This window comes from Zonotrichia leucophrys, chromosome 10, assembly GCF_028769735.1.
Source record: "Zonotrichia leucophrys gambelii isolate GWCS_2022_RI chromosome 10, RI_Zleu_2.0, whole genome shotgun sequence".
Classification (NCBI taxonomy): Eukaryota; Metazoa; Chordata; class Aves; order Passeriformes; family Passerellidae; genus Zonotrichia; species Zonotrichia leucophrys.
Genome location: NC_088180.1, coordinates 17,737,902 through 17,757,632, shown reverse-complemented (window position 1 = coordinate 17,757,632; position 19,731 = coordinate 17,737,902). Strand labels below are relative to the sequence as shown.

Here is a 19,731-nt window from a genome sequence, read left to right as displayed (position 1 = left end):
AAAACTCAAAATATGCGGGGATGGCGTCAGGGATGACAACTCTCCACTGCTTGAATATTCGCTTTTATTCAAACGCCAGAGGTGAAGTACAAACTGTAGTTACACGGCATTTTTATTTCCTTAAAAACAGTTCTTGGTTACAGAATTCCAAACAACTTTCAAAACTAAGTTGTTGAACAGTTTCACCTAAAATGTGGTGGTTTTTTCTATCTGTTTAAAAAAGGATTTGAATTAAAGGATTCAGAATTAAAAGCTGTTATGTTTTTTCACTCTACAAAAAGGAAAGTGAGGATGCAGTTACAGATAGTTCACCACAAATTCCCATTTCGAGGGGACCAAGCTTCTAGAAATATCCTCAACTCCAAACACAGCTTTTTCTGAACCATTAGTGGGTCATTTAACCTGAAAAGATCTCTAATACCACGGGAAGTATCTGTTGCACCTGGCTACAATTGCATGTCACACTGCTGCTAGGGAAGAACACAAATATTACATAAAATTTACATGACAGAAATTAATGACAAAAATAGGGTCAATAGATTTTCTGTATCCTTTCCTGTCCTAAAACAGCCACTAGACTAAAAAGAAGGATGAAAGTTTTATTTAAATAGTGTGAATTAAAGTTTTAGGGAAACTCAAGTCCACGTTTTCACCGAAGGACAAAACAAAGTTTTAAGTGACAATTTTAATTCCTGAAACAAATCAAAAACATACAGGTCCTTTAGTGTTTTTACAAAGACATTCCTAAAGGATTGAATTAATTTTGGTGGAGAACAGAAGAGGGAGGATTGCTTGCTGTGAGACTAAAATCAAAGACAAACCCACAAGATGCAATGCTAGCATTTGAGAATATAACTTAAAAAGCACTGTCATGTGAACAATCACTACTGATTACAGCAAAAATATTATACATTTACTTCTTTCATCTCTTAACATTATAAGATAGGTTGGGCAAATACCTGGCACCAAAAAATTGATGCATGATAGTTCCAATACGTTAAACAAAATGTACTATATTAGAACATTAATATTTAAAAATTTATGGCGACTTCTCATCCAAATTTAGATGGTTTTACTGCTTCCTAGGAATCTTGTTTACCCCTCTGGAAAACCAGACTTCACCTTCTTTCACAGTATCCAAGGTGATTAAAGCTCCCAATGGAGACGTGAATGGTATTATTGGATATTCAAATGACTGTAACAAACCAGTGTCACATTTCAGCAGAATCTCCCAGCAGTGTCACAAAGCGTGTCCCCTTTTCCAAAGGGCTTCCTCCCCCACCAATGTAACAAGCCACTCCAGTGCCCGCTGGGTCTCACAGCCCAGCAGGACTCTAACACTGACCTGAACAGAACCCCCTGTGAGCCGTACCAGGAGCTAAGATAGTTTACTCACCCTCTACTAATTATTAATTTTGATTTCCCACTTGTAGAGTAACATTATTGTTAAATCTAACTATTGGCAGCACCTGCGCTGCTGGTTTAGTTTCTGGCAAGGGCAGTGCAGGTGCTGCTGCATTTGCTATACATTTTAATTGAACAAGTGTAATATACAATTCATAGTTGAACATTATGCCATCCCAGTCCACACTCTGTCCATCAAATCAAGGTGATGCTGCAGTAAAGTACACGATCTGATTTAGCTAATGAAGTTCCTCAGCAGGAATTGTATCCGAGGCAGATCTGGTGCCTTTGGGGCCAGGCTGGAGCCAGAGGCAATCGCAAGGAAAGAACCGAGTGAGCTTTCTGCAGGTCACAGTTCTGACAGTGTTTAATGGTTTGCAGCATCTGCCTGCCGAGGCCAGCCCTCCTCCTCCACTCCAGAGTCATACTCCTCTTCTGATGAGTCCTTGGTGGGAGCCCTAGGTTGGAAGGAATGATCAGATACCTCAGACACAGAGGGAAAAAACAAGAGGCACTGTCCATAGCTTCTGACAAACGTGTCACATGCACAGAGCCCCGTGACAAAGTTCTGACCTTCTGATCTGGAAATGCAAATCTGCAGTGCCACCAGCACACAGGCTCATTAGCTGAATTCAATTAGCCTCCTGACTTTCAGTAAGTTGTTGGATTTGATCACTAAATTTAGTATTTCTGGTGCTATACAAAATCACTTCAAGCAACCATCAGTGTAATACTTTTCACTTCAACAACACAAGGCTGAGCCAAGCTTCAGCACAGACAAAATGCTAAAATGAATAAACGTACCTTAGTGGAGAAAGCCACTCAAACAACATTGTCTTGGTTTCTATCACTGACACAGGTCCTAAATTTCAGACCTGAAATTCGGGCTCCCGCAGCGCCGCCTCCGCCTCCTCCCGCGCTAGTTAATTTTTTCATTAACTAGCTAATTTTTAAAACTAGTTAATTTTTTAACTAGTTTTAACCTGACCCATTCTCTCTCAATTCCATCCTTCATTCATGGAAATTGTTGGATTTTTTTTTTTAAATGAAGATTTGTCCAGTGTTTTCAACATTCCACATCATTACCATACTCTTTACAACATTAAATTGATTATTTTAACAAGAGTTCAGCAAATCAATAAATGTGCCTTTGTGGCTCTCCACTGCTGCAAGAGTAATGTAGGAAATTGTTGCAGCCTGGAGCTTGTATGAAAACCCCACATCTGTGGTAAGGAGTAGGAAGAAAGAAACTGTTTCATTTCAGAAATTTCAGTACAGTCACAACTGAATTTCAAATTTTTACTGTTACCTTAAAATTTACTTCCATTTCTACAGGTATACACACACAAAAGTAACTTCACATATGTTTATTTTAAAATTTCTGCTTAAAAACTAAAGCAATATAAATCCAAAGTCTCTAGGACAGAACAGGCACTAATTCAGCTGTGTACAACATACAGAGCATTGAATCTTTTTTAGGTTGTGTGCATGGATTTGTGCTCATTCCATCAGAATACCTGTCTAGTTGTATTACTGGTCTGTTCTGCTACTTCTGTTACCGTTTTACCTAATGTATCCTGGCTCTTTTTTGCCTTCTACAACATCTTTGTCAACTTCCACACATACGATGTCAGAATTGGGCACTTCAAACATGGGCTCCAGCAGCAGCTTTTCCTGCAAGAAAATAGAGGGGAAAATATTTCTGTAGAAGAGGGCATACAGAAACAAGTGATTTTCAGAGAGTCTTCTTGGAAGAACTCTGAATACTCACAGCTTTAGAAAGACTTACTGCATCCATGTAAGGGCCAGAACTAAGTGTGGCTGTCACTGGAAATGGGCAAGATTAGGTCCATACACACAAATCCAGGAAGCTTCACTTGTTGTTTATAAGATTTAATTTACTCACCATTATAGATCGAAGACCTCTGGCACCAGTTTTTCTGTCCAGGGCCAGTCTGGCTATAGCCTTCAATGCATCTTCAGTTACATTTAATTCACACTACACAGAGAGAAATGGGAATAATTTCATTAATAACATTAATGGGAATAATTTCATTTATAACTCAGTGTGGTGAGTACAAGCATGACTGAAACCACTGTATTTATAAAAATGAACACCAAGAGTCATCAAATGAAAACTCAAACCTTATCCATGCTGAACAGTGCCTGGTACTGAGGAACCACAGCGTTCCGTGGCTCCGTCAGGATCCGCACCAGCGTTTTCTCATCCAGGCTGTGCAGGGGAACCACGACAGGCAAACGTCCCACAAATTCAGGAATCATGCCAAACTCGATGAGGTCCCTGGCTTCCACGTGGCGCAGCAGGCGATCCTTCTCCTCAATATCCTCCTGTGGGTCGGACTCTCCACTGATATTGGCAAGATCAGCTGCTGCTGCAGCCCTTCTGCCTTTCCCCATGTTGGATGGTGTCCCAAATCCCAGGTACTGCAAAAACAAACGTGCTGCTTAGAGAACTGTAATAACTGAGTGTTCTTACTCACTTTTCACGAGTATTAAAAAATCTGCAGTGACTGATTAGGTCATTACATACTAATCTGAGCTCAAGAAACCACTCGGAGTAAAATTAGACCCCTTGCATACAATCAGTTTCTTATAAAATTGAATTTCTTCAGTGAAGGATTGATACATCAGTACAAGAGCAATTTTTTCTTAAAGGAAAGAAGGTTATCAACATGTTCTTAATTTTACAAGCATCAGTGACACTTCATAAGTGAATCAAATGCAGGCAAGTTTGCTTACATGGGAAGCTACACGAATTAACATGAACGATAACTTGAATTTCAGTCACTCCTTTAGTGTTAGAGACAGGAGCATATTTTGTCAGAATGCTGCAGCCAGAACCCTGTCCCCAGACATTAATCTACAGAACAGTGAACTGCAGGATCAGGTATTTTAAGATGATTATGGTTTTTAGCACCACTTGCTGAAATAAAAAAATTTAGTGTGTTTATAAATACAGCGAGACCTGTAAAAGTCAGTATTGCAAACAGTGATCAAGATGATGATTTTTCAGCCTGGATACAGACTGATGCACTCACTTTTTCATTTTTCCTCCTGCTGATAATTCTGTCAAGACCATTAAAAGCACCAGAAGCTACAAACAGAATGTTTGTTGTGTCAACCTGCACCGTTTCTCCGCGTAGTTTCCGAGAATTCTTTTCTGGAACGTTCACTATTGTGCCTTCAAGTAATTTTAGCAAGCCCTAAGAAGGAAAGAAGAAATAAGCAATAAAAATTTTCCATTCTGGAGCATCATGCGAAGAGACACACCATGATATGTTCACTTTCACAAATATACTCATATTTTTTGCTCCCTTTTGCCTTTATAGTAACAGTAAGTGTCAAAAAAGTCAGTTTTCCCTATGAGACAATCCCACTCAAGGACAAAAACATTCCTTTAATGTGGGTCCCATGCACATTATGCATACAATGATTAGCTGCTTTAAGAGTTCTGTTTAAATGGGAAATGTTACTTGTCCTTGCCTGGAACTAGCTATCTGAATATTATGAACTGGCTGTCTAAATGCTGCAAAGACAGTTTTGAACTAAAATGCTTCCATGAGGATGCCTCAAGCTGCTTTTGAGATTATGTTTTTTAATGAAGTCAAGAGGAAAGCTGTGTCTTTTGAAGGTGAATAATTAAGGAATTGAAGAACTGTGACTCCATACATTCCCATGCTGTTTGACATGACAGGATCCCATGTCCTGTTCACTCAGGAAGTAAAATCACTCCATGGAAATATTTACCTGCTGAACACCTTCTCCCCCAACGTCCCGTAACTGATGGATACCAGGAACACTGCCAATCTTATCTACTTCATCCAGAAAAACAATTCCTGCAGGTACAGAAAACGGGATTAAAGACAAATCTACTTTTAAAGAAAAGCAAGAGTTTACAGAGAATAATAACACTTGAGGGAGCAGCAGCTTGTTCTACTTCCCAACTGCAATAGCATGTGTAATTTTGTCCAGTTGTGGACAAAAACAAAATACATGTTGAGCTCTTTTCAGGTTCATTCTATCTGATTTAAACTTTGGGCACATGCAGCAGGACACAAATTTCAGGAATGCTGTTGGTCTCAAAAGCTTAGAGCACTTCAACAAAATGAAGAGTCTCTGTACCACACACGAGAAGTTTACCTTGCTGTGCTTTTTCTATGTTGTAGTTGGCATCTTGCAGGAGTTTAGCAATGACAGATTCAATGTCTTCCCCCACATAGCCAGCTTGAGTCAAGGTGGTGCAGTCACAGATAGCAAAAGGGACATCTAGGCATTTAGCCAGAGTCTGAGCCAGCAGGGTTTTACCTGGTAAAATAAAAGCTGCATGTCAGAACTGACACACATTTCTCTTTGAGCACACAAATCCAAGTACCTGGACAGGGACTTCTAACAAGGGTGTGTAGAGACAGGACAAGGGGGAATGGCTTTAAAGTGAAAGAGGGTGAGTTTAGATGAGATATTGGGAAGAAATCCTTGGCTGTGAGGGTGGGCAGGCCCTGGCACAGGTGCCCAGAGCAGCTGGGGCTGCCCCTGGATCCCTGGAAGTGTCCAAGGCCAGGCTGGACAGGGCTTGGAGCAACCTTGGATAGTGGAAGTTGTCCCTTCCATGGCAGGGGTGGAACAAGGGGAGCTTTAAGGTTCCCTCCAACCCAAACCATTCAAGGATTTACCACAGGATCATCATTACTCTTATTAAACATTCTGAGTCCTACTAGCATCTTAATATAAGAATATTTTCCAAAGGAGATAGCTTTCATAAGCAGTGGTTTTTACATTGGCAGGCTGTATTTCTGGTTTTAGTTTAATAATACACATTTAAGGCAGCTTGAAATGCATACAGTACCACAAAATGTCACACAATATAAAAACCATAATACATGTACTTGCAGAGTTTAAAGATTAAATAAATCAGTAGTCCTTTGCAGACACTCAGGGTGCAGTGCAAAGTCCAATTGCTCCTGCTTTGAAGTTGGGAAGAAACAGAATTAAAATATTGTTTAGTGAATGTTCTCCCAAAAAGTCTGCAAAATGCCATCACTTCAGCACAAACACTCCCAAGGCTTATAAACATACAAAATCATCTCTCTTTCCAACCCCCTGCAACTGATCTGCCCCAGAGGTGAAACAGCACCAACTGCAGCATCTCAGCTTGCCAGCTGAAGCAGTGGAACTGTAGCTGCCACTTTTTAGTCAAAGTGGCATCTTGTATTCAGTCAGTAAATAAAGGTGTTAAAAAAAAAAAAGTAAAAAGAAAACCACACAACTACAGCTCATTCCTTTTTAAGGCCACTAGCTCATCATGTTAACATGACATGAAAACACTGGAATCCAAATCTGAAATTCACAGTTTAGTTTTTTCGTAAACCAAATCTGAATAATCACAGAAGAGGAGAATCACCCATTAACAACAAATTCCATGAAAAATATGACACCTATAGAAACATGCAGCTGTATACCTGATCCAGTTGGTCCAAGCAGCAAAATATTACTTTTTTCAAGTTTAATGTCATCATTGGCTGAATCTAGTACTTCTCCTCCCCGTTTTTCCTGAGGTATCTGCTGGTTCATCTGTTGCTGCATTGATGCTCCCAAAGCATTGCCATGAGGACTGATTCCAGCAATCTGCAGGAGCTCTGAAGAGAACAATAACAGCTCTGTTTGAGCACCAACAAGCTCTGTCACTACTTTAAACACACAGTAACAGCAAGGTTCTTCTGCAAACCTAGAATTCTCTCTGTACAGAAGCTTACAGAGAGGAAAGCAACAGAAATACAGCACAATTATTGCACAAACAGGAGTTCCAACCACACTTTTGCAGAGGCATATAGGAAAAGAATTTCCAATAGCACAGTGGATTACCTAAAAGCATTCCTCTACATTAAAAAACAAGAAAAAATTTCAGTCCTTAAAAATTTACTCATTTTTACTGTAATTTCTTATATTTCTTTTTAACATACAAGAAGAAATAAACCCAAGCTGTTGATTTCCATGACAAAAAAAGTACAAGTACTGGATTTCACCCAACATTTCAAACTAGCAGTCACTAAAGACTCTTCTCCATGTCATAAAGTAGGTATTGCAGAGGAGGACATGAGGAGAGGGTTCACTTACTTGTAAATCTGTACTCATCCTCCCGTCTTCTGATTTCTAATTCTAAGAGAGAGGATGAAAACAGTCATAAAAAAGTAAGTCTATAAAAGCTTATAAATTCTCCACCTCTTGCCCTCTTCTGAATACATCTCATCACTGTCTATGAATGTATTTCTGACAAGAAATCCCCACAAGAGCTATTTTTTATTGCTGTCAAAATTAACCCAAAACCCAAACATGTTTTTGAAATGCCAGCAAGCTATCTACTTCTAAAAACAACAATCTATTACCTCTAATTAGATTTCCACTTTACAGCCAATTATAGAAGGGAAAAAAATAGAACAACAATTTTAGTTTGAAGAGGCTTCCTTAAACTCTCCCTGAGTGTTACAATGTTGTTATAAGGCAGAACTCTGAAATATGTAAACATTGACTGTGGTCTCTGTGGGTATGGACCACGTTATCTCCCTGAGGAGGGTCAGGAACTCCTGGTGCCAGGTACACAACTGCCCTTACCATTACCAGAACAGTGCTACCAATGTTCCCTCCTCATTTAAAAGACTTGTGTTAATTCAAAAAAAGAAGATTTCTGTGGTAACTTTTGCAGGACAGAACAAAACACCTTTTAAAAAAACCACCGAAGGTACACTTTGAGTCAGAGATGGCAACTTAATCCTACTTCTAAAAATAAATTAGATCAACATAGCTACACACTTACTCAGCAGCAAAAGTACTGCCAAGAGTAACTCCATCTACACCTGCTAGATATGGAACAATACTGTGGTGCCCAGATGCTGCCAGCAGGAGCAAGGGAAGTCAGAAATCCAAGTACTCATCAGTTTACCTATGCAAAATATCACCTTCCTGATCTGCATTGTTGCTGCAGCTTCAGCAGCAGATTTACCGTTAAGTAGTAAATGAGATTAGAAAGAAAAAATTAGGAGACTCACTTCAGAAAGTTAATATGTATCAGCAAAAAGGGCTAAGCATTTCATTTGGAAAGCACCATAAACCTTCTGATTACCATTTAAATAAATCATAGAAGTTCACAGTGAAAATTATGTTTAGTAGAAATTCTTATTTCAATTATAGAACATCTAGTGTCAAGGTAGAACCTTTCTTAGATTTCTCAAGTTAGGGCCTTGAAATGGTAATTGTTTTGACCAGAAAAACACCAAATATCATACAAACCTCTTGGTGTTAAAGAAGTCTGCTTCTCAACTTCTGCTTGCTGTCTCAGGTTAGATGGGATATTATTGTAGATTCTCTTGTAATGATTATACACAGCAACTGAAAGCACCTTCTTGGCAAAACACTGACCAACAACATATTTGTCGAGGTAGTTGTAAATCTGCAAAACAGATTAACCTTAGTAACACTTCTAAATCATCTTGCAGCAGAAAAGGAAAAATAGTATATTGTGCCAAAGATAGACTTTGGTCTGAATGGTTACAGACCTGAGAAACAGAAACTAACATCTAAAATACAAATAATGTCTTATTCCTGTTGATAAGTTTACTTAAAAAACATGATGCTTACACACTCATATTGTGTTAATACATAAGCCCATTGCTAATTTTCACCCAAATTTTTAAGAGGAACAGAAATTTTAAGAACACTTATTTTCTTAAAAGAGGCCTATCAAGGAGCTGTGTGGAGTAACCATTACAGCCCCCCAAGAACTCAGAAACATAAAAAGGTTTCCTCACTAATCTCCAGAGGCAAACCAAGTGACTTCAGAGGGACCACGGCCACAAGTTTATCAGCTGCAGCTCTCACCCAAACCCACAGCAAATAAAAGGCTCTGCAGCTACAGAAAGAAACTGCTAAAATAAAGACACAGAATGCAAGGCCACAGTGAGAAAGAAAAGTTACTCGGTTGGTGAAGGCTGAGGTCAGCCTCAAGGACACAGGAGAAAATGAAATCACAAGACAAAGAGAGGAAAACAAGCTCCAATACCTTTATTGGATCTACTTGTTCCCTTTATCAGTGCCCTGCTGGGTCACACAGCTCACAAAGGTTTAATCTTGAGCTAATCATCTTTATTGTTTGTTGCTCTGCCCCAGCAGCCCATTACACACCTGATGCAGATTAAGGGAAGCATTTCTCTGTGTGGGGGGAATTAAGATCGTACCTTTTTCGGTGGAGGGGGTGGCTTCTGCTGGAATGCCAATTTCACAGCTTCTGCTGCTGACTCGGGCTCTTTAATGATGCTCTTTTTTGTGTCTGCCTCTGACAGGACAACAAAGAAGTGGTGACACTTTTCACACTTCACAAAACGGGTGGAAGCTGCAGAAAAAGCCAAACAAAGCAGTGAGGAATTGCTTCTGTCCACGCTCATCACACAGGACAAGCACCTGTAAGACAGCACAGCCTCCCTGTGTTTGCACAACACTTCTCCCTCACTCACCTTAGAACATATAAAAGCTACTACTGGCCTATGAAATTTGACACAGAGAGAACACAATTTGCCCCAAAAAAATCAGAATTCTGGGCAGCAACCAGACAATGGATTAAACACAAAACTCCTTTTGATACTTCTCCAGCAGCATTACACTCACTTATGAGAGAAACAAAATTAATGAAGGCTTTAGCTGTGCAGGAAATGTTCCTCACTCTCAAACTGACAGCAAAATAAGATATTGTGGTTAGGCCCAGACTGAAGTGCAGGGAAGCAGTGTAGAATATCAAAGACAGCATTACAGGAGGGCTCAGGCAGCTGCTGCTCTCTGCATCCCTCTGCCTTTGGAGCACTGGGGAAGCACAGGGGGTCACCCAAAGGGCTCATCCCAACAAGAGGCAGCTGTGGTATGCAACAAACCATCAAGGACTTTGATGTTTTGCAAGATCTTCTGCTTATTTATTTTTACTGTCAAGACTAGGACAAATTTCTTTCAAATTCCAAAAGCTAAACCCTCCTACTGCTGACTTTGTGAGCTGTGTTTTAAGAAATCTGCAAAGGTTGGTTTCATAAGCCTGAAAATGAGAACCTGCATTGCTCTTCTTTTCCTCTGGCAAAGGCAAAGTTGAAATAATAAAAACAGACAGCAGAGAAGAATAATAAAAGTAATTCAGAATAGATCCTTTCTAGCCATATTACTATGCTGCTAAATGCAAATCATGAGCAGTAGGATAGATTTAAAGAAATTATACTAGTAAATGAATTTAATTAAAAGTAACCGTAGAAAAACAACCCTTTGAAAACTTCAATGTCAGAACTTCTGAACTCATAAAAAGTTTTTAGAAAACGGCTTGAACACGGTAGCACCAGCTGACTGTGACAACACCCTCTAGCAATAAACAAGCTGCTTATTTATAACTTGTTGTCTCCCACAGGACTGGCATCAGCAAAAGAGGAGTGGGTGGAGTTCTGCTTACCATTAATCCCACCTTACACCTGGATAAGCAAGACCAACAGATTACTGTAAGAATGTAGCAACTAATACTGTGACCAACGCAGCTTTATTAACTTTACTTCAAAGAAATTCTGGGTAACAGCCTGGAAGTTCTCCTGGCAACCTTCCAAATTACTGTTATCTGCCCATGGGAGTGTGATGGAAATCCACCTGCACAAACCCATTCCTCTTATGTAACTATTGTTTAGCAACAATATTGTAGGGAAAAACAACTCAACCTTTCTCCCAGGGCTCACTGAAAACACCTCTGATATTTGTGATGACCACAGTGCCATGAGGCTGTTCTTCTTTATACAAGGCTTATTTAGGATAGAATAGCCATGAGAATGGTTGGTCCCTTTACAGATCCACAGGAATGATTTAAAACCCCCAGAAAATAAGGAGTGCACTGTAAGAGTAAAATGGGGCATCTTTAAAATTTCACTAAAAAAAATACACAATTGAGTTGCAGGCAACTTTGCTAATCCTAAATACTGGCATGTTTTCATATGTGATTTTAGCAAGCACATAAAAACACAACAAAGAACATCCATGGTAAATTACCTCCCTGCCATTAAGGTGTCTGCAAATATTTACAGTGTGCCAAAATGCAATCAAGTGTTGTTTTTAACCAGACAACATTGCCACAGAGGCTGCACTAGCACAGGCACTTATAAAGTCTGTGTGAGTTGACTTTGCCAAAGAGAAAATGCAGATTTTTACAAAACATACAGGAAACAGAAACAATCAGAGGGTTAAAATTAAAAAGAGTTGTAGGGTTGAGACAATGGGCTGCTATCAAATTGCTTTAAGGTAAAAAATAAACCCCAAACCAGGAAAAAGAAAGCAGGGAAGCTTCTGAGAATGTAGAATAGCAGGGAAGTGCTGCTTGCAGGGTGGAGTAACCTGATGGCATCAGGTGGAGACAGTAAAAGCAGCACCCAGATAAGGCTTCTTATGCCAATCAGCTTCACAGCTATTGGATTTCACTCCACATCTGAGGATCAAGTCTTCTTTCACTGATCACAAACTCTCCTTACAGACTTTCACAACCCAAAACAATAATACAGGAACTGCTGAGAAAGGAGGGCAAAACAAAATTATTTTTTGTTTGCCTCATATTTTCCCTTCATTGTTAATTACTAGAAAACCATTGCCAAGCAAATCTTTCTGCAAGATTTGCAGATACAAAGAGAAGCTCCATCAAAAACAAACTCCACTGGAAAACCAGCCTGTCACACTGCCACTCACTGGCAATTAATTTTCTAATGAACATGGCTTTTATTCAGTATTTTGCTTTCCTACTTCTCTCAAAATGACTGAAAATCTAATATTTAAACTGAAACAAATGCTAATTGCATGTTTTCCTTTTGTTTTAGATATTTATTTAAGGCTCTGCAGGTTGTTAATTCTAACCAGAACCGTGCAAATTCATCATTTTTCCTGACTAAGCAACAACAAAAAAATCAAATTACAGTAGGCTTAATAAAACTTGCAACCCATTCATTTTGGGCAGAACGGGACAGATTTATTTTTCTTAGTTTTTGTTTTCTTTTTTCAAATAAATTTTAAGATAATTAGAACTTCTGTTTTCCAGCTGCCTTACAGAGTGTGGCTGGGAAGCAGTTTGCTCAAATTAAAAGACTAAACCAAAATAACACAGGTCCAGAAAAAACTCCACCAGGACTCACAGGAGCTTTGGAAAAAAGTGTTTCCAGTCCCCAGCTGTTTACAGAACCTGTGTTATTCTGATGCTGCAGCTCAAGTGAGTTCACTACTTGGGAATCTTAAATTGCATTGATCAAGGTGTGTTCTCCCATGGTGTTGGTATGAATAAATCAATAAATCCTGTTCCCAAGGAAGTTTCCAGGCATGCTTAAGAGTTCCCTTAACACTGACAAAGCACTAAATCCCATCTCTGCTTTCCAGGGATCCTTCTGGGACAGTGCTTGAATGGTATTTCCACACAAAAACACAAACTGCAGCACCAAGGGAAACACACAGTGAAGTGAGAGAGCTTCAAAAACATCTCTGCCTGCTCATGAATCATAAGAAGGTAAATGAGATTAAAAATCCTTCTAGTTTCCAGCCACACCTAGTCCAGGGAGAGAGCACACTGAACACAGACAGATCAGGTTTCCAGTTCCATGAACTAGTGCCAGGTTTTGCAGAATATCTTGTTGCCTATAGTTTCAAACAAACTGGAAAAACAACCTTATTTCTGGGGAGGACAAGGACTGATCTTTTCTCTAAAGGAATCTATTGTTATTATTATAGAGCTGCCTTGTGATTTATTGTGACATTTGATCATTTTAAATATTATTTTATACGAGTAGCAGCAGATCACAGCACATCCACTCATTATTTCTGCCAGCTGTTCTATTAACAACTGCTGAACACTTTTATGCTGACCTTCTCTTAAGCCTCTTAGTGCACAAGTCTGATTATGACTTGATACTTCCTCCTTGAGCCCCACCACCTAACAGTGGGTATTTGCTTTCTGACCAAAGTTCTTGTTTTCTCAGCTGGTCTCATTAGTGCTGGAATAAGGAATGAAATATCTTCAAGACTGATAGAACCTAAAGAATAAATGGCATTAATTTGGATTATACTTTAAATTTAAAAAAATAGGAGCAATTGCTGCTGGAGAACAAGGATTTTGGATTTTCTAGTTGGACTTTCCAGCCTGCTATTTGGAATGTATTATAGCTCTGACTTTGCCATGGAAGACTGTTCCAGTAAGCCATCTGTCAGATACTAATTCCTCTGCTGGATAAGCACTTTGGGTATAGTACATGCAGGATTAAAGTTATATTATTTAGGAAAGAAAGGACAGACACTACAAATGCACATATATAAAGTGCATATAATATATATATAATATAGATATGAAATATATCTTATATAATAGAGATAATAATATATAATAGAGATATGAAAGTATCTGTAGTTCAAATGGTATTAAGTATAAAATGCCATTATATAACAGAGATATGAAAGTATCTGTAGTTCAAATGGTATTAAGTATAAAATGCCATAAACTATTATAAAAATGCATGTTACCAGATGTAATGTGAATTCCAGTACCACATCCCCACACATGATGGGAATTACACAAATGTACCCACAGAGACAATCAATGCTGGTCACACCAACAAGGCCAAACTAAGCATAACAAAATTTGTGCCACCATGGAATCAGGCAGAAAGGACTGTGTTCAATCCCAAAGTCACATCTGTGCCCATGGAAAACAAGGAAGATTGAAGGCAAACTTACACACAAAGGTCTCCACGTGTGTGCACAAGTCCCCACACTTTGGGCAGCGCAGTTGGTTCCCTCCTTTCCCAGAGCTTCCAGAGCTGGACTTTTTACCACCACCCTCACCAACAGATTTCTAAAAGAGATTTCCAGACAATTAGCCCCAAACAATGGAGCTGGTACAGTAAGCATTTAGCAGCGTGCTTCTGGAAGCAAATAATTTGAATTTTGCAACAGCTGAATGACAAAGTAGCTATTGTCAGGATTTTTTAAAGGCTTTGGAAACGTAGAAAAATGTGATATAAACACTTGGAAGTGTTTTACATTTACAAATTATTTACAAATACATCTGCATTTCCCAGCTCTGCCAGTCTTGGATGCCCATGGAAGAGGTATCCCAAACCTGCATTAGAGCTGATGACTGGCACTAGAACAATAACAAGCTCTGTCAAAGGTGTTTTAATAATGTATTTTCATGTTTTAATGCCAGACAAGAAAATAAATCATATTTAGAAAGTATTTTATTATCTCAACTGTGTGGATTCTAAGGGTTTCTGAAGCCACAGCTCCTCTCATTTCCTTGGCAGGTGTAGCAATCTGTGCTAAAACATGCATTTCAAAGTGCTTGGAAATACTCATTTTTTACTTGTATCTCTATCTATGCCTTCATACTCTGATTATTATATTTTAGGAAACAGCAAAAATCTCTCTTCCCATTTCTAAGGCAGTTCTTAATTTTTTAAACCTGTCTTGCCTACTGATTTCTCCTTACAACTCTTTTCAAGAAAAAAAAAATATTAATTTCTTTTATCTTCTTTATTTATTTTTTTTAAAGTTTAATTGCACCTTCAGAACAGACCTGTGCCACCGGGACAGTTCCTCAGGTTCACAACACACCACACTAAGGCACAGTAATTGCCTGTGAACTCTTAAAATGTTATTTGCTGACTAAAGAGCAGTTTTATTCTCAGGTAATCATTTATCTGAAGGAGCTGTTTATTAACCATAATTACAGAGAATGACTGGGATAAAAATAGACTACAACTGACTAACAAGAGGTGAGCTCATGTCCTCACTGACTTGTCTTATTTAAGACAAACCAGTTCTAAACCCAAAAACATTTTAAAATGGAATTTTAAAAAGTCTACTTGGGAGCACCAGGCTTTTGAAGGAGAACAGCTCTGATTATTCCTCTTTCCTGAAATCCTGTTCTTGATTCATGATACCAAATAAAGTTTTCAAGTTTACACTGGCCAAAGAGATTTATAAAACTGGGAAAAGCATTGTGGGATGTGGACAAGGTTTATCTCCTAACAAATTCACAATACAATTTATTTTTTCTTCACTGCCAGTTACAGCAATTTGAAGGATTAGAAATGTCAGGGGTTGGCCAAAATTTCAAGATTAATTTTGAGTAAAAAAAATTTTAAAAAGTAAGGGAAATTTTACATAAATTATTGAAATCCCCAGTTAGTGGAAATTACCTTGTTTCCATCTCCAGAACCATCCTTGCTTGCACCATCCTTTGAAGCAAAATATGCTGGTGTTTCTGAAAAGTTTCTGAGAGGAATTCGTTTTAGAGAACAAGTTTCAAAAGTCCCAAGTTTTCCTAAAACAGGGATGCGTGTACGACCACAAGTAATACCTGAAAAAAAAAAGAAAAAAAAAAGTTAAATACTAAAATAATTCTGGTTTAATTCCATTGCTATCAGATCTCAGAACTGATTTACTTTAAGTGGAGTTAAAAGGTTTTGGCAACAGAATTCAGCTCTGAACAGATTTTAATTATCCAGAATAAATGATCTTTGCCACCCTAATGTTCACCTTGTTGAAAGCTACCTTGGTTGTCCAAAAAAGACCCCAGAATAATTTCAGTCCTCTAACATCAGACAATGGAGAGTCCTGTTGTGGCATGAAATAGGGAACATCCCAGTTATGAAACTGATCCTCAGAATGATAAACACAATCAACTCAGAGCTTTTATTGTGAAATAATCCAACCCCCTGAGAGAAACCTTTGCAGAGTCTCTGTATTATGCAAAAATCAGGTGTTTCAGACTCAGTGACTGCACGGCTGGACTTGGGAACTCCACTAAAAATTCGTTTCCAGGAATTTGAGGCACCTCTTGGCAACAGGAATTGTGCTGAGGGAAACTGAGCTGTGGCCTATTTGGCACCCACCCACAGGCAGCACCAGCAAACCCAGCACAACCTGAACTCTGCTGAAACCCCTCCCCGAGCCACTGAACAGCCTTTTCCTCCTCTCGCAACACGGGCAGGATTGCATTTCATGGCAGGGTGACGTGAGCCAACATATGTTGTGCTCGTGATTTCAACATCAACAACAGCCTGGAATCCACATCTCATCTCATTTAAAGTGGCAAATTTCTCACTCGGCTCGCTGGTTCTGATAAGGACTCTGTGTTTTACTGACAGCAGAGCTATGCAGCAACAATGGCAACTACAGACCTGCTGACAACACAATGTTATTGTTATAGGGATCAGAGAATCCTATGGAAAATCCAGAAACTCTTCAAAAAAAAATAAGAAAAAGTAAGAATGGCAAGAAGAGCACAGCTCATTTGTTCTGAAAGAGGAAACAACAGCAATCAAGAGATGGGAGCTTAGCTGAAAGAGGATACTCTGAAAATTCACCTTGTTACTATAATAAGAAGGGAGAAAAATAAAGAGGAACCTAAATTCACCAGGAAAACTCTTACAGGCTCTGCAAAGTCACAATGAAGATGACAGTAACAAATGAGATTTGAAGCTGGTTTATTAACTTACACGCTGCTTAAGAGTCCCTAACCTGAAGATGACTTGTACTATTTTTAACATGACTAAAAATTAATCTTTTCAAAATCTCTTAGCAGCATTGCTTCTGTCTGTAAACGTGAGGGAGGAATAGCGATCAATGAGCTTCCCCATTTTAAACTGCTCTGCTCAGCGCCACTGCAACACATTTTAGATTACACAGGGTAAGCTACAAAAACATGACAGCAAAGTTGAAAACGCTGGCTGGCTCTCAGAAGCAGTTGTGCCTTTTAGTGAATGTGCAGAGAACTCTGAGAGCCGCGTGTGCCAAGCACACTTGTCAGTGAGGAACAAGCTGTGTGAGTGTTTACCATGCAAGAGCTGTGCTCAGCAGCTTCTTGGAGCTCCATTCCTCAGAGGTGGCTCCTTTACTGAGATTTGGTTTAGGAACTGAGAAAAGACCCCTTAAAAATCAAATAATGACCACCTCACCTCCCTTGAGCAAAACCTGGAGTCACACAAGTGACACGGGGGGATTTGGCCTGTGGAGAAAGGCTGAAGCACTAACACAAAAGCTGAAACATTTCAATCCTCATTTTAATTCAGAGTGCTCTTGTGAGACAGAAAATGCACTGAGAACTGCATGGGATGAACTATGAAACCTTGCACAGCACTGAGTACTGAGCTGTGAAGACTAAACCAGGGGAAAAAAAAAATCATATTACTGCTACATCAGCTTGTGGCTAAGCATGAAAAGCCACACGTGCTTATCGTGAGGTCTGAGCGGTGTTTTTGGACAAAATATCATTGTATAATTACACAATGAAGCAATAAGAAAGTTATCACCGCGACTTCCTTGGGTCAATAAACCCAGAGGGAGATTTCCTGGGGAAATCAACATTCCAGCTCAATGCCTGGCAGGTGGCACTGACAGATCCAGCCTCTGATAAATGTTCCAAACCGTAACAGCTGGTTTACGTGCACACACACACCTGGCAGGGTGGTTCAGGTAATGTTTTTTGGAGCACTGACTTCAAGGGATGTGTCCCTAACTGCTGGCAGCCATGGAACCCATCCAGGGTGCTCGGATTTGTGAGTTAAGAAACGATGAAAAGCTCCTTAACACCTTATTAATTGATACTTGACAGAATAAATATTGACTTTTGGGGCAAGCCTGGGGGATCTTGGGGGCATCTGCTGCTCAGGAAAGGGAAACTGTGACAAACTGTAGTTGTCCCACATAACACTCCACTGATTACGCTGATCTGTGCACTCTGAACTCTCTCAAGATTGCCCCAACCAGCAACAGCTAACAAAGCACCTGCCAGATGACACAGTTTAATATAAAATACACACAAAAGTGAGGTACATTTATTTTTAAACAACCTTCATTGAAAGCTGATGGATCAACAATTGCATTGCTCTAGCTGCATTTTATTCTCCTTTGTTCTTTTACATAATCCTTTCAAATCTTAGATCTGACTAAAAACCCCACAAAAATTTTTAAAGATAATTCTGTAATGAATTCCAAACAGTACTTGCTTTAGAGTTGATTGTTTCAGAGGGGTTGCATAAGGGCAGACAGGCTGGATTTGAAAGCACAGGTCAGAACCTTTCAACACAGCTGATATTTGAGATATAAATGAAAAGGCACCTACAAAGAGTTAACTCACCTCTTAATGGCAGTAAATGATCTCTGACTCATCAGGCTATTGCTGAGGGTAGAGTAATTGAAAATATTGTTGCAAATGTGGCAACAGAGAGATCTTTCAGCACAATTTGGGGGTGCTCTACCTTTCACCAAAGCAGAACATGGTTTGTCTGCTCTCAGCACCCCAAGAACACCATGAAAAGGGTAAATGAGGAAAAACAGCAAAAAAGTAACAACCTCCCACAGCCCTCAACTTCCAGTGAGCAGCTGGCACAGTCTCGTCGTTATAACAAGTTGGAAAAAATGAATTTTGCTAACTAAGCCCATCTTTATGAGAAATATTTCAAGCTTAGGCTACCACAAAGGTAGGCTTTTAATTAATTAAGGTAATTAAGCCATTTTTAATCAAATTGAACACATTTACTCGCACTGCAGAGTAGGACACACTGGCCGGCAGCTGCTGAGCATCCCCCCTGCTGAAATAAACTCTTTTCTCGCGTTACATTTCCCCACAGCGAGGGCGAATTCCCCGAAACTTCCCGGCACGTAACGCTGCCCTCGCCGCGGCCCGCACCGCGCGGGTGCCCCCAGCAAACGGCTCAAAGAGGGAAAAGGGGAAAGGCCGCCGTGCCCGCCGCTGTCACGGCGCGATAAGGGCAGCGCGGGGCCGGGGCCCCCCTCAGGCCCGCGGCCGCAGGGCCCGACCCCGCCGGGCCCGGGGAGGGAAGGCTGAAGCGGAGCGCGGTTACCTCTGCGGGCGGAGGGCAGCGTGGAGCCGAAGAGGCGGGCGGCGGCGGCGCAGCTGTGGCAGGCGGACATGGTGCAGCGGCCGCGGGCCCGGCCCGCTCCCCCCGCCGCCGACAAGGCCTCGCTGGCGACGGTCCGGCCCCGCCCGCCCCGGTAACGCCCCCGTGACGGCACGGCGCGTCACCGCAGGACTGCAGATCCCGGCGGGCATCGCGCCGCAGCACGCCCTGCGTGGACGCACTCGCCACGCGGGGTATCATGGGAAGTGTAGTCTCAGCAGTGAATGGGTGCGTGTGCGCCGCGTGGCATTGGGGGAAATGTAGTCTGCGGCCAGCAGCGCCCCCCGCCTCTCTCAGTCTGTCCTAGGCACACCGTCCAGGTGTGTTTATTACCGGTGATTCCGCCCTTTAA

General features: G+C 40.4%; 1 protein-coding gene across 3 annotated transcripts; it reads right to left on the bottom strand.

Annotated features, from left to right (window-relative positions):
* Positions 1-47: 47 nt before the first annotated feature.
* Positions 48-19,460, bottom strand: CLPX (caseinolytic mitochondrial matrix peptidase chaperone subunit X). Of its 3 annotated transcripts, none has more exons than XM_064722193.1 (14): positions 19,323-19,460; positions 15,654-15,814; positions 14,188-14,305; positions 9,651-9,805; positions 8,707-8,866; positions 7,537-7,578; positions 6,882-7,058; positions 5,566-5,730; positions 5,173-5,261; positions 4,464-4,628; positions 3,550-3,849; positions 3,311-3,403; positions 2,922-3,078; positions 48-1,862 (listed from the first exon to the last, which is right to left on the bottom strand). In XM_064722193.1, exons 1-13 carry the CDS (start codon positions 19,390-19,392, stop codon positions 2,968-2,970), a joined length of 1,806 nt encoding a protein of 601 aa, XP_064578263.1. In that variant the 5' UTR covers positions 19,393-19,460; the 3' UTR covers positions 48-1,862; positions 2,922-2,967. The 3 variants fall into 3 exon arrangements, with proteins under 3 accessions (XP_064578263.1, XP_064578261.1, XP_064578262.1); XM_064722191.1 differs by having other exon boundaries at positions 2,972-3,078; XM_064722192.1 differs by lacking the exon at positions 7,537-7,578 and having other exon boundaries at positions 2,972-3,078.
* Positions 19,461-19,731: the final 271 nt, after the last annotated feature.

Bases quoted from the DNA above. Each gene is read 5' to 3' on its own strand.
- CLPX (XM_064722191.1), bottom strand. From the start codon at position 19,392: ATGTCCGCCTGCCACAGCTGCGCCGCCGCCGCCCGCCTCTTCGGCTCC. The intron at 14,306-15,653 runs GTAATTTCCACT...AATCTCTTTTAG, and splicing joins GTTCTGGAGATGGAAACAAG to AAATCTGTTGGTGAGGGTGG. The intron at 7,059-7,536 runs GTAAGTGAACCC...TGTTCTCTTCAG, and splicing joins GGATGAGTACAGATTTACAA to AGCTCCTGCAGATTGCTGGA.